We start from the raw sequence: 16,965 nt of genomic DNA, 5'->3' as shown, positions 1-16,965 counted from the left end.
TCAATCCTCAATGAATTGGGTCAGGTTTAAAATCTGGCTACAACATGACCGACTCAGCTTAGTCAGTTGAGAGTTGTTCTTTCACTGTTTCCATTATTCTGGCAAGTATCATGCGCTCATATAGTTTATAGAGAATGCACAGTAGGGAGATAGGTCGGTAGCTCTTAGGTGATGTGGGGTCTTTTCCAGGTTTTAGAATGGCTACTACTCTTGCTTTTTTCCAGATTTTATGAAGTTTGAGGGATGACGCACAGTTATTTATTAGGGCCAGTAACCACTTTCTTACAGTTGCTCGAAAGTGTGTTACCATCTCTGTGATTATTCCATCAAGGCCCGATGCCTTTCCATTTTTTAGTTGAGATATTGCTGCGGTTATTTCGGCTTCTGAGAATGGTTCTAGATGGGCATTGCTGTTTTGCATGACGTCGCTAAGTTTGGCTTTCATTCTCTTTTTCTATCCTCTTTCTTTTTGTTGCGGTTTGTCATTCAGTAGCAGCTGATGGGCTTCTTGGTTGGGTGTCACGGCTGCAATTCGGAACTGAGGAGCTTTTTCTGAGTTTAACATTTTTATTGTCATCCAGGCTTTTTTGCTATTGTGTGTCATATCGATGTTACTTATGACTTCTTGCCAGCGGTCTTTGTGTTCATTACTGATGGAAGCAAGCAAATTCTCTCCGAACTCTAATGTGTTTTCAGCAAATGGGTCTTCATTATAAGTTTGGATATATTCCTCATACTGTGCTTTATTTGGTTCCGTGAGACCAGGGATGTACGTTTTCCTGCACCCTCTTGGTATTTTTTTCCTGGCTATTTTCCAAATCAGGGATTGGAAGTTGTTGTATTCACCTGGTAGTGGGGTGATGGTGTTGATGGCTTGTTCTAGGTCAGAGGTATAGCCTTCCCAGTTGGCTTTACAGAAATTGAACCGTGGCCTAATCTGGGATTTCTGTGGCCTAATGATAGGTCTTATATCAATAAATATGGGTCAGTGTTTGGTTTTTGGCACTGGGCTTCACACAGTTTTTTCTAGATTTCCGTAGTGCTTTGATGAAATAATTGCTAGATCAGGGTTATATCCCCGTCTCCAACAGGCACTTTGGAAGGATTTGGGATCCTTTGCATCATGGAGAAGTTTGAGTTCATTTGCAGCAGCCCATGCCTCTACTGCTTCCCCATCACTGTTTGTCTCATTGTATCCCCAAATGGTGCTATGGCTGTTAAAGTCACCAATGTATAGGCTCACGTTGTTGGAACTCTTGCATGTTAGCGGCCATGAAAAGGGGGTTGCTGGTGGTTTATACACGGATGTGATGTTGAGGTGTTCCATGCCAACCTGAAGTATCTCAAGGCCTCCTTCTGAGAAGTCAGTACTGGTTTTGATTATTGACTTGTATCGTGCGAAGATGGCGCTTCCATATACTGTACTTGGGTGGTGGATAATAAGGTGCATCCCTGGTATTTTGGGGAGCACTCTGTCTTTATGTGTCTCTTGGAGGCATATAATATCAGCATATCATCGGACTACTGCTCTCATCTTGAGTGTGATTTTCACAACGTTTCGGTCGATGTAACCTCCGGCCTTCTTCAGGTGTATCTTGTCGAACTCGGGAATTTGGACGGAATTTCGAGCGGAACCACTTATTTACTTCATGAGGGTAGCATGCTCTCATTCCGTCAGCCATGACTGAATAGAGGTCTTAAGTAATTCGCAATTGTATTTTCCTGTCGTCCACACTGAGTATTGAACCTTCAACCTTCAGGAGAATATCACTTTTTATAATTGACTTTTCCGAGTACTGTCAAATTCCTGAGTTCGACAGAAACATTCCCGAGTTCGACAAGATATACCTGAAGAAAGTCGGAGGTTACATCGACCGAAACGTTGTGAAAATCACACTCAATATGAGAACAGTTGTCCGATGAATCCAAATAATTATTTTCTGACGTTCAAATCAAATTTCGTCCGTTTTATTGGGTAAAATAAAGAATGGTTATATGCGATTTGAACCCGGACCCTTCATTTTCAATACAGAATAAAAACTACAATATATTAATTTAATTTTACTAATTTTTACTTGTATTTTTTGTTATGGTTGTCGACAATTAATGTCATACCTAGGTGAGGTGCGGTTAAGTTGTAGTTAAAGTAAAAATTTATCGTAATTTTAAATCAGTAAATCTGTATAAATGTTTTATGTCCATTTATTTACATTTACGGCCATTTTCTTTTTGATCATTTGTTATTCTTAAATAGCGTGTTTAAAAGTTGTACGTTAAGGGAGACAACTCTTTCTTAAAAAATAAGTATCACTCTTCTTTTTGAAACTACAGTTTTAGTCTTCTTAAAACGAAGCGGTGTAAAAAAAACATAATGTAAACTCTTTTCGTTTAATTCTTAGAATTTTGTCTTATACTTTTTTTTTTTCGCTTCCGTTTGCAATTTTAATGATCGGACTAACTTCTAGCCATTTCTAATTGAAAGAATCAACATTTTTTTTTTTATTGCGTAAATTTAAACACGATTGAATAATATTCAGCTCAGTCGTTTCATTAAAGTTGAACTACACGCTCGTTGAAAAATGAAGAAAAAGTAAACCTAAAAAAAAAAGTGATTTTGACGTTTTTATACTGAATTTAGAAAAAGGTAAGTTTTTTTTTCTTTTTTTTTTTTTTATTTACCAGGAATAATTTCTGGAATTTTTTCGAATCACATTCGGCGTAGTTTACTAAAAATGAATAATAATAATATACAAAAAAAAAAAAAAAAAATTTATTTGTCCATTACATGCAAACAGGCTGAAAAATTTCTGTAAAACAAAAAACAAAAAAAAAAAAAAATTGTGAAAAATAATAAAAATTTTAACTTTTAGAATGGGGATCAATTTCTTATATAAATTTGGTGCCAGTGCAGATTCTCTGCAGATAGTGCCACTACTGCAGTGTCAGAAATTTCGTGAAAATAGTGAATAATTCCACCCCATCTTTCCAAGCTTATAACTCCTCGAAAAATGTAATTCAAGCCCTAATTTTTTTTTCAATTAACGGAGTAAGGACCAAGGTTTTATTTACAAAAAAACAAAACAAAACAATGTGTTTTTTTTTTTTTTTAAAGGTTTTAAACTTCGGACTTTTACAGGTAAATTTCTAAAAAAGCGATTTTTTTTTGTTTTAAATTTGAATATATTATTTATTGACCTTTTCTCTTCAATTTGTGATATATAAAACTATTAACCATAAATTAATTATTTACTTTTTAATAGACATTTCAAAATGAGAGGCGTAAATTATTCGACCCCCTATCTTTCTAAGCTTATAACTCCTCGAAAAATGTAATTCAAGCCCTAATTTTTTTTTCAATTAAAGGAGCAAGGACCAAGGTTTCATTAAAAAAAAAAAAAAAGACAAAAAGAAACAATGTGTTCTTATAAAATAAGGTTTTAAACTTCGGACTTTACAGGTAAATTTCTAAAAAAGCGATTTTTTTTTTTTGTTTTAAATTTGAATATATTATTTATTGACCTTTTCTCTTCAATTTGTGATATATAAAACTATTAACCATAAATTAATTATTTACTTTTTAAGAGAAAGTTGAAAATGGGTGACACTTGGGGGGGCGTGAATTTAAAAAAAACCGTTTGTCTAAAATATTATATTCGGTTTATTGGAAAGAACATAAAATTTCACATTGACCCTGAAAATATCGTAAAAATAGAATCAATAGAAAAATTTTGATAGATTTTTAAAATTTAAAAATTTAAAAATATTGAGTTTAAAAATTTAAAAATATTGAGTTCGGAAAATTCATTACTGTTTTAAAAAAAAAAAAAATATTTTTAAAACAACTGTAATAGTTTATTTTGGAAGTATAATCCATAAAGAAAATAAATAACCCACTTTTAACAGAGAAATTACGAGATTTTTATATTGTATTCGCAGTTTCGTGTTAGGGGTGTCAAAAATTCCTACAAAAATTCTGATACTGCTACGCGCTATTTTTTCAAGTTTAATTAAAGTTTTATGATATTTTTTTTATTCAGCTGTAAGGTTAAAGTATAGAATAGGTACAAAACACCCTCCCCCTTCTCATATTAAGAATGGATTTTTAAATAATAACGTTATTATTTACGTCCGAATCACTCTCTGCACTAGTACCATAAATTTAACGTAAACTGAATACCCAATTCTTGATCATTTAGCGTTAATATGGAGACATGAAACCATTTTAACTTTTTTTTATTTATCTATTTAGGTACTAAATTGTACTAATTGGTACTTATGCACTTTTGTTACCGTGCTGAAATAATGTTATTAATTTGAAAGCCATTCTTAACATGGGGAGGAAGGTGTTTTGTAACTATTCTGTGCTTCCGCCTAACAATTAAATGGAAGAAAAAAAGACATCGTGGAACTTGAATTTAACCTGAAAAACTATTTAAAAATAGCACGGTAACAAAAGTGCATAAACATCACTAATGGTCTATTAGCTTCTGCGAAAACCCCCAAAAATAGTTCATCCCAAAGTTGTGTTAAGAAGTTGATTTGAGAACGAAAACCTGGAACCGTAGTTGAAAAATGAAACGAAAACGAAACTTTTTATTTTAATAATTGCAACACTTAGCTTTAATTATTTTAATCTGTGGATTTCTTTTAATATCCCCCCCATCCCCGAATTTTTCAGCGCTCCAGTACTCCACCTTCCATCTTTTGCACATGATCATCTCCATTCATCACCGGGCACCGCGAATTACGTTGCAATGTTCATGCTAAATTAAAGACGTCATTCGTCATAGAATTGGCTATTATTAACCGACACTTAGCAACCCACCAAAGCAATAAAGCATTAATAATTCGTCAGTCAGCTTCTAGCAACGTTGTAACATCGTCATTCCGGTACTTGTTTAGTTTAATCAAGACATTTAAAAAAAATGAAAATATGGAAATAAAAATTATACGTACCCATTATGGAATTAAGTTCTCATAAAAAAAAAACACATTTCACTTAATTTGATCAAGTAGTTTTTTGGGGTTTTTTTCTTTACAGAGAAAACTCAAATTTTAATTAAATCGATCGTGTCCGCGCCATATTGCCTATTTCGCGAACGAGGAGCTTTAAACGAAAAAGAGATTAAAAAAGGACAGAGATACTCTGTAAAATAAGTGAAAAAAACTAAAATATTTATCTAGGTTTTTTTCTGCCCATGATTCAAAATAATCTCGTCAGATTCTGATAAACTTTAAGCGGTGATTAGAGTTGTCTCCCTTGGCGCCCCCCTCCTCGTCCGCGAAATAAGCAAGATGGTGAGATACGATCGATCTCATTAAAATTTTATTTTCCTCTGTAAAAAAAAAAAAAAAAAAAGTTAAAACAAAATACTTGATCAAATTAAGTGAAATTTTTTTATGAAAACTGAGAAATTCCGTTTATAACCGCCATGTTCTTGTTTAAACCGCCTACACAGTTCTAGTAGGCGGCTCATGATTGGTTAGTTATGAATGAGTCAAGTGAATTGCTTGGCGCTCTTTTTTGTATCATGCTTTTATTTTTCAGTTCACGTGAAACACTCGGCAGGAAAAGGACTCAGCAGGACAGCTTCCAGATGAATGTTTTACAGAGAATGGAGCTGCTACAATTTTTTCATGTTCTTCAAACTGTTGGTGAACAAAGGGATTATATCTCTACATGCAGACACCTTTATATTGCCGAAGAGATCCTAAATACAGGATGGCATCTTTTGAACATTTTATTCATGCTTATATCTACTAAATATTGGAACTTATCTCAATTCAATTAGTCCCAAGCGACTCGCTTTATGCCTAATTATAGGCGCCAACATTCTTGCCGAGAACACCAGGAGTTATCATGGATTCTTTTGAGGAAATTTGAACTACCACTCCACCAAAAGAAGTTTAACTGAAGGCTCCCTGTTTAGAAAGGTAAAACTTCCCTACCATTTTGCAATGGACTGTACCAGAACCAATGACTTTTCTTTACTGTCATTATTGAATAAATTTTGAGTTTGAAGGTATGGCTTTTGTAATTTGTGGATTTATTTTGCCTCTGCCAGGGAGTATTGAGTTTGTGAGAATTAAATTTCTTACAGAACTTAATTCCATAACGGGTACATATAACTCTTTTATTTCAATATTTTCACTTTTTAATGTCTTCATTAAACTAAACAAGTACCTTCATTCCACATGAATTCATTGTCGTATACATCATTGACGATATATAAGATGAATTTTCGAGACCCTTAATAATAAATTAAACGGGGTCGTCAAATTATAGGAAGGATTACCAATTTGCATCCAGAAATAAAAACAAATTCAGGAAAAGATGGCACTTGATAAAGAACATGGAACTCACTGAGTTTATATAAAAAGACAACCATATTGTAGTCAGCTGGAAAGCAGGAAAACGGAAGACAATTCCAGAGGCATACAGTTCTAAGAAAGAAGCTTTGCTTATGGAATCTATGTTTAGGTTTAGGCACAGATAAAGAGTGGGGGAAATTAGTGATAGTGTTTTCTGCTAGATGAGTGTTTCTTGTAAAAGTTTGACGGGGGGGAGGCATAGATTGAGAGCACTTGCCATGAAAATAACGATAAAGCAAACTCGTAACATCTCTTTGTATCACAATTTCATCTTCCTATGTGTTTTTAATAACTCGTAGGCATTTCAAAGCGGTGATCACTGTAGAAATGTTCCTGCCTGTCACGTGTTAAGGATAAAAAGTATACATGCTGCGTTGATAGATATTCTTGTTACAAGTGATTGTTAGTTCTGTATTTTGGCGAGTTTAGGGGTTAGTTCTGTATATTGGTAGTGTTAGTTATTTTGAATAAAATAAAAAAAATAAGTGCTATAAAATAAAAACAAAAAATACTTTGAATAAAATAATGAAAAAAATAAGTGCTACAAAATAATTAAAAGTAACAAAATAATTAAAAAAAAAACTACGTTTTTTTTTTCATTTTTATTTTCCAGTTTGCTGCATTAATTTTGAGACAAACTATTTCATTGGGCCAAATCATACCCACAGTAGACAATTAATCAAGATGATTAAGTACCTTCAACGAGCGCCACAGATTTACCCCTCCCTCCATATGTAACACGATGTAACTGTGATTTAATTTAATATTATCATCTTTACTTTTGTGCCATTTAAAAGAAGGGCTTCAAATAAATTGCTAATATTTAAAAAAAATAATATATAATTATTTGAATTACAGCAAAAAACAATTCTAAAAAATAATTAATTTTAAAAATTTAAATGATATTTAATTCCAATATTCCGCAATATAAAGTTTTAAACATAGAATTTTTATTAAAGGTTTCCAATATTAAAAAAAATCTATACATCTATAAAAGTGTGTGTCTGTGTCTGTTAGGGAGAGGGTCCAGACAATCAAAGAAACAATAAATCAATCCCAGGAAAGGTGACCTATAATAGTGATACAAATCTGTATCCAGGCAAACAAGAGAACACAATGGGAAATCCCGGGATTTAAAACGACCTATATCCATGACGTCAATCGGCCAGGAAAGCTAACCGATATTAAATGGGTCAGACAAAAAGCAGCAAAAAAGTGCAATAAACAAATGCTAGCGGAGATGAGGTTAATAGGTCAATCAACAGGAACTATGACCCAAAAAGTTGCAAACAATAAACAAGCTGGTGAGAAATGTTGGTGTAATTCAAAAGAAAATGATGACACACCCTTGATAAGTTTTCTATGTACATTGCTATGTATCATTTAATTTACAAAAATAAAGATGACTTGTTTCTTTAGGATGAATATGTACAATTTTCTTCCCTCCTTTTAGATTTTTATGCATTTCTGATGCAGGATATGCAGTTATCAGAATCAATGCTTTTCAGAAACTAACTAGAGTTCTGAATTTTTTTAGATGAGGGCCGATTTTTTTTTTTTTTTTTTTATTGTTTTGATTGGACTATTGTTTTCATCTTAAGCGTTATGTGTGCAACGTTTTGATTGGTGTAGGTTTCGACCTTTGTCAGGCAGTAACTTTTCTTCTTTCTTTTCCAAGATGGCAACGATGAAAGTCAAAGGCTGCACTGACCGAAACGTTGCACAAATAGCACTCAAGATGAGAACAATAGTCCAATCAAGTAATATAAACCAGTTAGATTGCACACATAAGACTTCTTTTTCTTTTTATATTATTACGAGCATGCTGCCCGGTGTTTCCCGGTCATATGCTTAAATATGGCATTTTATTCTTTGCAGATTTCATATTTATTATTATAAAGACAATTCTCTATCCATTATTATATTGTATCCAATATATATTAGTAATTTCAAAATTAAAAAAACAATTACTTGAGAGCCATCAGCTAGAATCAAAACATAACTCTTCAGTGTTACTTGTTACCATCTGTACTATGGCCTAACGCATATAAAAACTTAAAAAAATGTAAAAAGTATGAATGTATATTTGTACATGCATACAAGAGCACTTTAAGTCGACTTATGCTTGCCAAGTCCCAATTTTTTTCCAGTTTTGACCTCTTAGCAGTTATTTTTACTAACTAAAGATCAAATCGAATTTCTTCCACAAGTCCAAATCTCCTTTACATCAAGTTTCAAGTCTGTAGAATCAAAATCAACCGGAGTAATAGACCGTTCCTCAGACAGACAAAACTTTATATATATAATCTGAGGTTGTTGTTTTCCAGAGGTTAAGTAACCAATGAAGTGTAACGAGGTTAATACAAGAGTGCTCAATACCGAAGTAGAGCAGGGTATACTCTTTATTTGTTTTGACATAAGCAGTAATATGTTGTTACAGTTACGAGCATGTTTCAGTCAGCCAGTTTTCAGTAACTAACACATATATATATATATATGTCATCCACATACAGTATTGTTTCACAGCTCATCAGACAAGTAACTACCTCAAGATATATATATATATTTATAAATTTAATTGGAGCTTAAATAGAAAAGCAAACACTTTTCTGTATTATTTGGATTATTCAAACTACTGTTTTCATCTCGAGTATTATTCTCACAACGTTTCAGCCAATATAAAACTTCTTCAGATGTATCTTGTCAAACTCTGGAATCTATATGGAATTTTGAACAGAATTTTTTATTTAATTCACAGGGGCATTGTTCAAAATTCCATATAGGTTCCCCCAGCTTGACAGAAAGGTTCCCAAGTTCAAGAAGATACACCTGAAGAAAGTCAGAGTTTACATCCACCGATGAGAACAGAAGTCCAAATGATGCACATTATCAATCCTCATCTCGAAAATTCAGAAACAAATGTTTTTGTATACAGTTAACTATATACTGTTTTTTTTTTGTTTTGTTTTTATAATTTTGTTGTTTTTTCTTTTCATAATTTTGTATCCTTTTTTTTTTTTTTTAATAAGTTGGTATGTTTTTTTTAATAAGTTGGTATGTTTTTTTTAATAAGTTGGTATGTTTTTTTTAATAAGTTGGTATGTTTTTTTTAATAAGTTGGTATGTTTTTTTTAATAAGTTGGTATGTTTTTTTTAATAAGTTGGTATGTTTTTTTTAATAAGTTGGTATGTTTTTTTTAATAAGTTGGTATGTTTTTTTTTAATAAGTTGGTATGTTTTTTTTTAATAAGTTGGTATGTTTTTTTTTAATAAGTTGGTATGTTTTTTTTTAATAAGTTGGTATGTTTTTTTTTAATAAGTTGGTATGTTTTTTTTTAATAAGTTGGTATGTTTTTTTTAATAAGTTGGTATGTTTTTTTATGTGTATTTTTTTAATTATAATTTGTTATTTTTCCTCTAAACATGTATGTAATTTTGAGATCCCCTACTGATACTAAATAAGTACGGGCAAAATGAATGCCGATGCTCAAAATGTTTATACATTTTGACCCCCTCCCTTTACTTAAAAATTCACCAAAAATCAGGAAATTAACCAATTTTAATGAAATTTTCAGTATTTATCAAATAATGATCGCAGAATATAATGAACTAATTATTTTTATTTAAAATTTAAATCTTAGTGGAAATGTATTATTTTGTTTAAACAAAAAATACCTTTACTAAAGTTATTGTTTTCAGTAGTAAATAAAAAACGCAAGAATTTACTTTTTTTATATAAATAAAGCATCGTAATTTGTAGCAATAAAATAGAATAATTTTTACAGAAACATTATGAAAAAAAACCCTAATGTCTGTATTAATGAATTCGATATAACTAAAAAAAAAAATGAATTTCTCAAAGTACTGATATTACCATTGAATTAAGCATTGTTTATTTAATATTTTCACACAGAAAAATTATAATTGCAAAAAATATTTTTACCTTTTTTTTTTTAAATTACGGGTTTTGCATAATTTTTATATGCAAGATTTTAATAATTTCCTTGCTCACAAGAATATGAAACTTTTAGCATAACATTTTTTATATAATATTGAACAATAATTAAAAAAAAAAATTAATTTAAAAAAATGAACAGAGAAAAATAATTAAATTAAAAACTGGAAAAATTTATACAAACGTTCAGAATAGGAATCCGGGGGGGGGGGAGAAAGCTATCACACTCCTTCCTCCCTTTTAATTACATGACATAATTTTCAGTCTTTCGACTGCTTGAAATTTTAGGCCTTCGTATATTCTGTGTTTACAAAATTTTAGTTTGTTGCATTTTGCGAATGGCAGAATCACTCGGTTTTGAGGCTTATTAATTTGTTTTGTACAAACAAGGTGTTTTTTTGTTTTTTTTAATTCAATATTTTAGGACTTTACTTTACTAATTATATTTGAAATAGACCCAGAAAACTAATATTTATCTTTTTAAAGGATTTTTTACAATGAATTTATTTAACTTCAAAATTTAGCTGAATTGGGTAGCTCACCGTAAAAACATTTTTCATAACATTTTTTTTGTCACATGTACAAATATTTTCTTCCTTTTGGAAATTAAGTTTAGCCCTTAATCTTTCAAATACAATCAAAAAGTAATCAGAAACCTACAAAAAAAATTATGATAAATCTGCTTTCAAAACAATTTCCCCCCATTTTTGCCCGTATCTAATACTAAAACTGTTTTATTTTATGCTCATACATACACTATGCATTACTGTTTATTTTTCATTCTTGACTGTTAGCGGATGATAGTTAAACCTACATTTGAAATTATTTTCTATAACTTAGGTATACGTTTTCTTTTAATATTTATTATTTCTCTGTATATATGTATATGATATAAATATTACACTATCATTATAGTGGCTGATGAATCGGTGACATTTGGTATCTTTAACCCTAAAGGTTGAGTTTCCAGTATTTGTGTGAATCCGAAGGTACAATCGATAATCAGAATAATGTATAGTGTTCATCGAATAAAAAATATGATTTAAAAATATATTATTTTTTAAATAATTTTTTTTTCTTTTTTTTTTTTTTAATCAGTACAAAAAGATTTTTACTTGATATAGAAATAAAAAAAAGTGTTTTGTTATATGTATCTGTTTAACTTGCAACACTGATAATGGTTTTCAAATTGCTTCCTTAACAGGTTCAACTTGCTGTAGGATTTAAAAAGTTGCCTGGAGATTTTTGAACAACTTTTCATGACTGACAAAGGTTTTTGAAGCTTTTAGGCGAGCAAATTTGTGCAGACAAATTCTCTCTTGCATCAATTTAAAAAAAAAAAAAAAAAAAAAGAAAAAAATTTATATAGTGCAATTCAATGTTGTGCCGTTATGTCAGTTGACGAGGAAGAAGCAAAGTCTGATACGGATGCTGTGGCCATAACGACGTTAGTACACGCTGACTGCAATGTTTTGGATAAAGTTAATCTAAAAAATAATCTTGCTGCTTGTTTAGCAGGTCAGAAACAAACGATTTTACTGCCGGAACTTCCAGGCAACAGAAGCAGCAGTCTTATTACTGCCTTTGAGTCAGATATTTCTGAAGGAGCAGAAGAGCAATTAGTGACGGACATTGCTGCAGTTGCAACAGTAGCAACAGATGCAAAACAATTACATCCTGTACCCTCAACAGTTAGTGCTACTATCATTACTTTGCAAAACGATTTGAATTTGGCAGACAGTAAAAATAATGTTGAATCAAATGCAAATCTTATTAGTAGCGATAATGACGATATCACCACTAGTTCTGTGACAGAGGTATTGCTTTCTTTACCGGCTTCTATTCAAACAATGACGACGACGGCGGCAGCAGTGAATGATAAAACAAACTTAAAATGTGATCAGTTAGACAATAAACGTTCTGTACGGTTAAGCCGCAAATATCAGTGCCATAATTGCTCGAAATCTTTCTCGCGTGGATGCGATCTTCAACGACATGAACGCGTCCACACCGGTGAAAAACCTTATAAATGCCACTACTGCACCAAAGCGTTCTCTCAGTCTGGAACACTTTCAGCTCATCTTCGTCTGCACACGGGCAAGCAGTACGAGTGCCGCTACTGTTGTGACCCCTTTCCTCAGCGTTCAGAGTTGTTAGAGCACATCAAGTTGAAACACTCGAGGAATACTTCGTTGGAGTGCAAATTCTGTCAGAAACTGTTCACGTCATTGAGCACGATGACAATCCATGTCAGAACTCATACAGGTGAAAAGCCATTTACCTGTCATTTATGTCCGAAATCGTTTGCCCATAAAAGCGATCGGACTAAACATATACGATCGCACACGGGTGAAAAACCTTTTCAGTGCCTCGTTTGCCGTAAATCTTTCTCCCGATCCACAAGTCTTAAAGTTCATCAGAGAATTCACACGGGGGAGACGCCCTTTAAGTGTTTTTACTGCATGAAAACGTTCTCGTGTTCAAGCTATCTGACAAAGCATATTCGAACTCATACTGGGGAAAAGCCGTTTATGTGTAAACATTGTGATAAATCGTTCCGGGTGTCGAGCCATTTGGCTCGTCATATTAGAGGACATTCAAATCTTAAGGGCTTTGACCACAAGTATTGTAAAAAAAGTAGTAGTAGTACTACTACTACTACTACTATTACTACTACAGTGACTACAACAACTACAGACATAGCTTCAATTTCGACACCTCTGATCTCACCTCTTACTGTTACAGTCTTGAGCACACCATATACGAAACAAGACGCTAAACAAACTCAGCTTACAAACCAGTCTCACTTACTAATCCCACCTCTGCAAACATCCATGGAGGTTACCTTCTCTCAGGACAATACTGTAAACCTTTCAAATGATCAACAAGTCCAAACACTACAAGAAATTGCCGAGGTGCAAGCAGTTCAGACCACACAGCCTGTACCGGGCGTACAAGTTATGGACATTCATTATGCAAGGGAGGGGGATGAAGTCTTTAATTCTGGAACTATAGTTGCTACAAACGATGATTCCCATGAAGGTGTAAGCACTTTTGTATTTGAGGATCCAAACCAAATTTCCACAGAGGTCACTTGCGACTACTTTCCGATCTCTACTTCTGATGGTAATTTAATGCTGGCCAATCATAGCTGTTCACGATGCGGCCAAACCTTCTTGAATGGTTCTGTGTACAGAGTCCACTTACGATCTCATCAGCAAGATGTACCAATTATCAACGCGGGTGAAAATGAGCGCTTTTTTCATTATAACTGTTGTCAAAGACAAATTTATGATGAGCTTGACTTTTAATTTGGTGACTAGGTTGAGTCGACTTTTAAGTTAGATTCTTCAAAGGGAGGTAACTCACAAGTGTTAATATCTTTATCAATAAAATTATCAGACAAGATCTTGTGTGTTTGTTGCTTCTATGTAATTTTAATAATATGCACTAAATTTTTTTTTTTTTTTCTATTTAGCACTACGCGTGAAAAAAAATAAAATTGCTTAAAATATCTCTACACTGGCATACAGAGGAAGAGCTCGATGATCTAAAAAAGAATTTTAAAAAAATTTTTTTTTTAAATCTGAATAAAAATATGGAAGTTATGACTATTTTTGTACTGTACATGTTTTGATATTTTTCCCCTCTTTAGGGCCATATGCATTTCGTCACATTTTTTACACTATTTTTTCAATAAAAATGTTATATCTTTGTTAAAACACAAGATAAAGCAATGAAATTTACTATATAAGTGTATTTTTGTGCAAAGAATTCCAGTAATGAATGGTTCTCAAGTAATCTGCAATACCATAAAAATTCAATGTATGAATTTAAAAAAAAAAAAAAAAAAAAAGAGTTTAGAGAACTCAAAGTTAAATTGTAATACATTTTATGTACAAGAAATTGAAATATAATGCTAGGACTGTTTAAAAATTAAAATATTGCAAGATTTCTTTGATATTATTGTAGATTAACACCTTCTGCTAAATTCCCCCAAATCTCCCCAAAATTTGCAATTCTCCCTTTAGGCAATTATATGTGAACACACTGAAAGCGTTGGTAGAAATGAAATATATAATTATCCAATTTTTTTTCTATAGGAAATAAATCCTGTGTGTGTATTTCTTTTTTAACGGGGTCTTTGTTGGAAGAGAAAGATTGCTACTCTGACTTAGGGTTACTGATAAGGCTAGGGGCAATTATGTGTGAACATTCTTAAAACTTAACAGAAACAATTATTTTATAGTGGAAAATTAGTTTCACATATAAAGTTAATGTAAAATAATCCACCATTCTAGCATTTTAGGACTATCAATTTTCCGGTGTTTTTTTTTTTTTTTTTTTTTTTTTTTTAAAGAATTATGTGTGGTTTTAAGATGATTTGTATGATGGGGACTTGCCGCTTGGACTTGGGTTATGAAAGGGTTAAAGAAGATCTTTTTTGGGGAGGGGGATTTGTCACTCAGATTTAAGCTTAATGGCACGACAGATTCAAGGGAAAGCACTTTTAGGATAGTGGCGTCTCACTCGGATTTAGATTTAGTGGTAAGGTAATTTTTTATATATAAACTAACTTTGCAACTTAAAAAAAATATTCTGCCTTGACAGAGTTCAGAATAAACTTTGTAGCCTAGTGGGGGATGCCCTTTTCTCTTCCCTGCAACCTCTTTCTCACAGAAGAGACATTGTGAGCCTATCTTTGTTTTATCGTTATTTTCATGACAAGCATTCGTCTGAGCTGTAATCTATGGTCCCCCTCGCCAAACATTCACGAGAAACACTCGTTTGGTTGTAAACACTATCAGTAATTCCCCCCCCCCCACCCTTTATTTGTACCTAAACCTAATTGTAGATTTCATGAACAAAGCTTCAAGTAATCCAATTTACCAAATTTGCATTTCTAACGATTACTATATTGTCCTTTTGACCACTGTACACTCTTTAACACTTATCCTCGAGTGGCCTCCAGGCCTTGATAAGTGGTGATTCCTTTGTAAAAAAAAAAAAAAAATCCAACATTTTTAAAATAAGCAACAATATGAGTGTCTATTTCTTGTAAAGTGATATCTTTAAGAAATTTATATATAAAGCTCAATGTCTGTATGTGTCTGTCTACACGAATAGGCTCCTATATGGTTTACTATTGTACTAAACTAACCATGCATATAAAAATAAAACTACTTGATCAGTTTACATGATTTTTGGAATATATTTTTGTTCTGTCATGGGTATGTACATTATACAGATTTTTTTTTACTTTTTTTTTTTTTTTTTAATATAGAGGGAATTGGACAAGAACTAAAATAATTGCAATATACGTTTTTTAATATCACCTCGTTTTTCTTAAAATATATACAAGAATAGTTTTTAAAACAAAAAAAAAGTTTTGAGTATTATCTGCCTGCTTACTCATCCAATATGTGTACGCGAGTAATTAGAAGTGAAAGCAACCAATGTCAATGCAAATCTGTCTTTTTGTTATTTCAAGCTGAAATTTGGCATGGTGGTTATTGTTAGCAAAGAGCAACACATCCATACATCAAATCTGGAAAAAATCAGAAATTGAAATTTCGTTCAAATTTTGACCATGACTAAATTTTTCAAGGTAATATAAGATGAAGGATTTTATTAGCTGTAATTTTGGCTGAGTAGCAAGTCACTACAATGAATAGAATCAAATTGAAAAATATGACTTCATCTGGGATCTGGATATCCCCAAATTAAATAATTTCGAAGTTAGGTGATAATTTGTCAAGTGATGAGGATGCAAGACTAAATAAACTTGATCGAAAATATAACCTCCTTGGCAAATAGTTTATTTAATTATCTTTTCAAAGGAACTTCATATGTGTGAGCTCGTTCCCTATGGATTGAGAAATGGATGGATTTTATAAAATTATTTCACACAAAGGTATGTGATGTGTCTGGGAGTGTTCTTATATAAGTTTTGTATCAGAATGCATCCGATAAGTATCGATAATCGAAAAAAATCTAATTAAAGAAGGAAGTCCGATTTTGACTGAAGTTAACACTTTTATACAACCTAACATCACAAGTGCATTTGAGAAGTTTTTATCACCACACAAGCAGAAAGGCCCAGGCAATATAATCAACTGTAGATTCTTTTATACAGCAGGGGCACGTTCGAAATAAACATTTCTTCTAGAGCAGAATTGAACCATGATACTTGACTTTTGTACATTTAATTTTAATTCAAATGATTATGTAAAAATAATTTCATGAAATCAACAGTTGTTTTTTTTTATAAGAAAAGAGTGCGTATGAAATGAATGTTTCTGCTTTGAGCACAATTGAACCATAATACTTGGATTTTGCATTTTAAATCTAAGTGAAGCCATTATTTACAGATAATTTTATAAAATCAACAGTAGATTGTCTACAGTGCTGCAATATAGACTACAATGTATTGTGGACTAAGTCACTGTGGGGAGGTATGTGAAGGTTCCTCCTGGTACAGCCCTGTCGGTGGGGCATTAGAATACACCAACTGCCCCCCTGCAGAGGGTAAAAGTCCCTCAATGGGGGTCCTGGATATGACCTTAAACTATATCCAGTGGTGAGGCCCCAGCTTGTGGGCTTTGGGGAGTGTGGAGCCACCCTTTAATTACCATTGC

The 16,965-nt window shown here is 32.3% G+C and overlaps 1 protein-coding gene across 1 annotated transcript; it reads left to right on the top strand.

The window, feature by feature from the left end:
• Positions 1-2,309: 2,309 nt before the first annotated feature.
• LOC145277382 (uncharacterized) lies at positions 2,310-13,735 on the top strand. Its single transcript, XM_080128793.1, has 2 exons — positions 2,310-2,644; positions 11,532-13,735. The coding sequence occupies exon 2, from the start codon at positions 11,719-11,721 to the stop codon at positions 13,636-13,638; it is 1,920 nt and encodes a 639-aa protein (XP_079984919.1). The 5' UTR covers positions 2,310-2,644; positions 11,532-11,718; the 3' UTR covers positions 13,639-13,735.
• The last annotated feature ends 3,230 nt before the right edge of the window (positions 13,736-16,965 follow it).

The sequence above is a fragment of the Euprymna scolopes genome, chromosome 1 (genome assembly GCF_053919585.1).
Source record: "Euprymna scolopes isolate OS-2025 chromosome 1, ASM5391958v1, whole genome shotgun sequence".
NCBI classification, from domain to species: Eukaryota; Metazoa; Mollusca; class Cephalopoda; order Sepiida; family Sepiolidae; genus Euprymna; species Euprymna scolopes.
The sequence above is the reverse complement of the archived record's forward strand: the minus strand, read 5'-3'. Positions and strand labels throughout refer to the sequence as shown.